This window comes from Pecten maximus, chromosome 12 (genome assembly GCF_902652985.1).
Source record: "Pecten maximus chromosome 12, xPecMax1.1, whole genome shotgun sequence".
In the NCBI taxonomy this organism is placed as follows: domain Eukaryota; kingdom Metazoa; phylum Mollusca; class Bivalvia; order Pectinida; family Pectinidae; genus Pecten; species Pecten maximus.
In genome coordinates this window covers 39,506,778-39,513,042 of record NC_047026.1, presented here as the reverse complement: position 1 = coordinate 39,513,042, position 6,265 = coordinate 39,506,778, and the positions used below count along the sequence as shown (strand labels likewise).

General features: G+C 37.7%; 1 protein-coding gene across 1 annotated transcript; it reads left to right on the top strand.

Moving 5' to 3' along the window:
* The first annotated feature begins 3,424 nt into the window (after window positions 1–3,424).
* On the top strand, window positions 3,425–5,910 carry LOC117338778. The gene is made up of 2 exons (XM_033900107.1): window positions 3,425–3,540; window positions 4,309–5,910. Exons 1-2 carry the CDS (start codon window positions 3,511–3,513, stop codon window positions 5,512–5,514), a joined length of 1,236 nt encoding a protein of 411 aa, XP_033755998.1. The 5' UTR covers window positions 3,425–3,510; the 3' UTR covers window positions 5,515–5,910.
* The last annotated feature ends 355 nt before the right edge of the window (window positions 5,911–6,265 follow it).

Sequence of the window (6,265 nt, the reverse complement as noted above, 5' to 3'; positions counted from 1 at the left end):
AGGTTATAACACACCCTGCTTTGCACAGCTTCATCATTTGAAGCCATAGAGTGACAAAGTTGACATAAGTATTTCTGTGAACCCAGGACAGTACCTGTAGCTGGCTCCTAAAACTCACCTGGCACAGTTCTCAGGTGTGTCAGGCCAGAGTCAGTCATGCATGACCAATAATAATAGCAATTAAACAGATACTGTCATTCAATCATTACGGGTAGTCCAGAACTACATACATGTGTGTACATTATGTCAGAACATTAATTTAACCAGTTAATGTTCCTAAATATGTACAGATGTAAATGCATATTTTTCTAATGATGCAGTTAAATATATATCCTATATAAACTAAAATGATTATGTTTATTTTATAATTACTTGCCTGAACTGAGTACATATATGTAGAAAATGTCTTATTAAAAAAACACATAATTCATTAAATACAGTAAATTTTCAATATTTTGAATAATCAATAACATAATATAGATACATTATCTAAACTTCCTTTACAGTCATGATATATGTACAGTTACTGTAATAAATATTCTAATTGAAATAATTTCCAATTCCTTAATAAAATGAAATAAGATTTACTGACTTAATAAAATATCAAATAATGAGCAATTAACTTTATAGAAACGTGACTATAGCATAAATTGTATAACTGTCTTTTATGGATCTTAATAAATATAAATTTAACATGTAGGCATTATTATAATGTATTAACAATAAAATAAATATTCCTAGAAGGCTAAACAAATGTTAATAGTAACATTAACAGAACAAAAGTAATTTGTAATTATCCATTTATTTATATATAAATTATATTAAAAGCATCAAAGTATTTATAAATGATAATATAGTCTGATTATAGACTCGGGGCAGACATGGTGTCTTATAGGACTCCAGGTAGACTCGGAGTCCACTTGGAGTGCACTCCAAGTTTACCTGGAGTCCAAACGGAGTGCACTCCAAGTCCAAATGGAGTGCACTCGGAGTGCACTTGGGTGTAACCTTTAGTCTACACTCAACTGTACATCATTGATGGTACCCCTTCTGTCTCTAACTTCCGGAGCAGAGACCTACATCATTGATAATATTCCCTCTGTCTCTAACTTCCGGAGAAGAGACCTACATCATTGATAGTATTCCCTCTGTCTCTAACTTCCGGAGCAGAGACCTACATCATTGATGGTGCCCCTTCTATCTCTAACTTCCGGAGAAGAGACCTACATCATTGATGGTATCCCCTCTGTCTCTAACTTCCGGAGCAGAGACCTACATCATTGATGGTATCCCCTCTGTCTCTAACTTCCGGAGAAGAGACCTACATCATTGATAGTATTCCCTTCTGTCTCTAACTTCCGGAGAAGAGACCTACATCATTGATAGTATTCCCTCTGTCTCTAACTTCCGGAGCAGAGACCTACATCATTGATGGTGCCCCTTCTATCTCTAACTTCCGGAGAAGAGACCTACATCATTGATGGTATCCCCTCTGTCTCTAACTTCCGGAGCAGAGACCTACATCATTGATGGTATCCCCTCTGTCTCTAACTTCCGGAGAAGAGACCTACATCATTGATGGTACCCCTTCTATCTCTAACTTCCGGAGAAGAGACCTACATCATTGATGGTATCCCCTTCTATCTCTAACTTCCGGAGCAGAGGCCTACATCATTGATAGTATTCCCTCTGTCTCTAACTTCCGGAGAAGAGACCTACATCATTGATGGTACCCCTTCTATCTCTAACTTCCGGAGAAGAGACCTACATCATTGATAGTATTCCCTCTGTCTCTAACTTCCGGAGAAGAGACCTACATCATTGATGGTACCCCTTCTATCTCTAACTTCCTGAGCAGAGACCTACATCATTGATGGTACCCCTTCTATCTCTAACTTCCGGAGCAGAGACCTACATCATTGATGGTATCCCCTTCTGTCTCTAACTTCCGGAGCAGAGACCTACATCATTGATGGTATCCCCTTCTGTTTCTAACTTCCGGAGCAGAGACCTACATCATTGATGGTACTCCTTCTGTCTCTAACTTCTGGAGCAGAGACCTACATCATTGATAATATTCCCTCTGTCTCTAACTTCCGGAGCAGAGACCTACATCATTGATAGTATTCCCTCTGTCTCTAACTTCCGGAGCAGAGACCTACATCATTGATGGTGCCCCTTCTATCTCTAATTTCCGGAGCAGAGACCTACATCATTGATGGTATCCCCTCTGTCTCTAACTTCCGGAGCAGAGACTTACATCATTGATAGTATCCCCTCTGTCTCTAACTTCCGGAGAAGAGACCTACATCATTGATAGTATTCCCTTCTGTCTCTAACTTCCGGAGAAGAGACCTACATCATTGATGGTATCCCCTCTGTCTCTAACTTCCGGAGCAGAGACCTACATCATTGATGGTACTCCTTCTGTCTCTAACTTCTGGAGCAGAGACCTACATCATTGATAATATTCCCTCTGTCTCTAACTTCCGGAGCAGAGACCTACATCATTGATAGTATTCCCTCTGTCTCTAACTTCCGGAGCAGAGACCTACATCATTGATGGTGCCCCTTCTATCTCTAATTTCCGGAGCAGAGACCTACATCATTGATGGTATCCCCTCTGTCTCTAACTTCCGGAGCAGAGACCTACATCATTAATGGTATCCCCTCTGTCTCTAACTTCCGGAGAAGAGACCTACATCATTGATAGTATTCCCTTCTGTCTCTAACTTCCGGAGAAGAGACCTACATCATTGATGGTATCCCCTCTGTCTCTAACTTCCGGAGAAGAGACCTACATCATTGATGGTACCACTTATGTCCCAGACTGTCTTTGAGTTTTACTAAAACTGTGATTTATTTTACATACAAATTATCTTACTGATCTATCGGCCAACTGCATGATATGGATGGGTTTATCTTCCTGAGAAGGACAGCTAATTAGGTGGTCCATTGTCGACTACTCTGTCCAAATTCCCCAGGCTAACTCGTACCCACAATTATACTTCGTGACGCCAATCTTCCTACTGCCTACATTAACTCACACTAGCACCCTAGGTGTTATTAATATTCTGTCTTCCCTAAATTATAAAAACATGCCGTCTTCACATTTTCCATTCAATACTGTCATAGCTGTCTGACCATAACATCCAGTTTAGGGCCTTTGGACATTTAACTGTTGTAATTTACAAATATATCTGAAAAACTATTTCTTTTGTTTGCCGTTTGATATTTTAAGGGATTTACTAGAACTATTGTATTCCCAAATATATTTGTTCGGGTAATAATTTAGAATTTGTTTACATTACTCTGCTGACATTTAAATGTCTGTTCTTAACGCGACAGAAACGTATATTGAATGGTGTTTGTGTTAGACAAATGTATATACGTAGTCATTCTAGTTGATCTTTATTTGTGACACTTTGGTAAAATGTTCTGAATTTCCCATTCAGTGTGTTAAACCAGTTTATATTGGTGACAAGCTGTGTTTCAGGACCTATACACAATATGGAGAATTGTTTGTTGTGGTGCAAACGTGTAAGTATTAACAACAAATGAAATAACCGTTCAAAATGTAACAATTTATAATTTGTGTTTTTGTTTTACCGTCAACGTTTTGGTATCTTTTTTATCAAATAGCCTTTATCTTACCTACCAAATATCCATGTCTTTTTATCTTATCGATCAAATATCCATGTCACTTTATCTTACCTACCAAATGTCCATTTCTTTTTATCTTATCGATCAAATATCCATGTCACTTTATCTTACCTACCAAATGTCCATTTCTTTTTATCTTACCTACCAAATATCCATGTCACTTTATCTTACCTAAAATTACTTATGCCACTTTAACTTATCTACCAAATATATATGCGACTTTATTAACCTACCAAAAATATCCATGCCACTTCAACTAACATGCAAAATATGCCGTTTTCTCTAACCTACCAACATCCATGCCCATATTCATCTTACCAAACATCCATACCATTATATCCTATCGACCAAATATCCACACGACTTTATCTAATCGATCAAATATCCGTACCACTTTATCTTATATATCAGTGTGACAACCAGTCTCTAGTATCATCATAAATCAATTTGTTTTGACATGATCCCTATATTAAGACTATCTTAACACATAATTTTCCATAGTAAATCGTTACATAATTTAAGGAAATGTCAGTAAGTAAAATAACGTAAATTGTAATAATGTTTTCTCGTGGAAATCTTTTTATATTTGCATTCATTCTCCTTTCTTATTTATTTCTCACACAAGAAATTATCTAAAATTTTCAGACGAGGACCATATACTGCTTGGTGTTGGGGCTCACTCTAGTGGTAAACTGTGTCCTTATGTCGCTGTTAAACAGTCATGTCATGTCATTTCTACCAGTAGAGCACGTCGTAACATCTATCAAGTCGGGGATCACTGCTGACATTCACCAAGTGGAAACCAACCATGATTTACTGTTGAACTCTATACCAAAGACTTTTACAAGTGGCTATATGGTTTACACATGCAACAACGAATCTTCTGTTCAATGTGGCGGATGGTCCGACAGATTGTCTGGTATTCTCTCTACATTTGTTATAGCTCTGCTTACGAAACAGCGCTTTTTAATTCACCATAACCATTCCTTCCTTCTAGAGGAGTTTTTGGCACCAAATGAGTATGACTGGAGATACAACGCCAGTATTTCTCAGAAAGGAAACAAGGCGAATTATGACCTCATGAACAAAGATTCTAAAAAGGCGAAGAAATACCTCTATGGTAAAAAGGATTTAGATAAATATTTTAAAAGTTATGTCAATTTAATACACATCAATTGGGACTTTACAGAAGTGTTCAGAGCGAGGCCGCATATTGGAAGGGATGTGCCATGGATCACAAAATGGCATTACGCTGATATTTATAAAGAGGTCTACAATTATTTATTCAAACCTTCAGAAAGACTTTCCCGTGCTTTAAACTCTCAAAAGCGACGAAGGTCAAAGACAGCATGTGCTCATGTTCGTATAGGAAAGAGTGAAAATTTACCCGACGACCCTCCAAGACACCGAGAAAGTCTGGATACATTGTGGAATGTTTTCGATGATTTGGATGAAGATGTGTATGATCTATTTATAGCAACTGATGACGAAAGTCTGTTAAAGAGAGCATCAGGTCGTTATCCAAATCAGATTATTGAAACGGATGGACAGATAGGGCATATAGCTAAGTTAAAAAAGGGCTATAATACAGAAGTAAGTTTGAAAATGTTTTTGGATTTCTATATGTTGATTAACTGTGACATATTAATTCTCACGGAGAGCGGTTTTGGTATGGCTGCGGCGTACATTCGGAACACCGACTCTGATCTCTATTGTTGGAGAGGACCCGAACTGAAACCCTGTTCGAGGTATACAGTCCATCATATGTACGAAGGGATGATGCTTGCACCTCCTGGTCTATTCCCTCACATCACGCAGATTTCTGATAAGAACAAACGAAAAGCTCTTTAACACTATGTACAATTGGTTCCCTTCAGCAAATCACCATGTGCAAGCTGCAAGAAAGTTGACCGAAGATCTGGTCATAATTCATGTCAAAATGCTAGATACTTATAATACATGCCGAAAATATACAAATTAAAGTTTATTTGCTAAGCGACATGGAATTACTTATCGCTAATATGTACATATTGCTACTGTAGTAGCAGGATAGGCTTGTAGATGATCATACACAGTAACCAACAGTCTTCCGAAAAACAGTCTTTGTATCATAACTGATATCATCAAATTATCAAATGTCCCACACAAACCTACCACAACCTCTTTAAAATCACCCGGTAACTTCACTATGCATAACTAGTCTATACTCCCAACCCTCTACCAATTCGAAAACACCATGGTTAATCAAGATGCAATGGTGTCTGGAGGTCCTACTATCAATAACAAAACTCCCTCGCTAACACATTACACCTAATCTACCAGTCTGTATGTTATCTCACGATATCCTGTATGCTTCTTGTCCTTCGGAAGGACGTTAAGCCCCATCAATCAGTCGATCAGGAAAAGAGAGAGCACAGTAAAATGTGGGACTGACTTTTTAATTCACGTATTTTGGTGATAGACGTTTTTCATAGGATTTTTACTTGTGTGTTTTTCTAAACATGTAATTTATACGTAAGCGATACTTAATAGAGTGCTTGGTTTAAATCACAATAGGTTTTGGAACGGCTACAATTACTTTGCTTTTTCATACGAGTGAAAT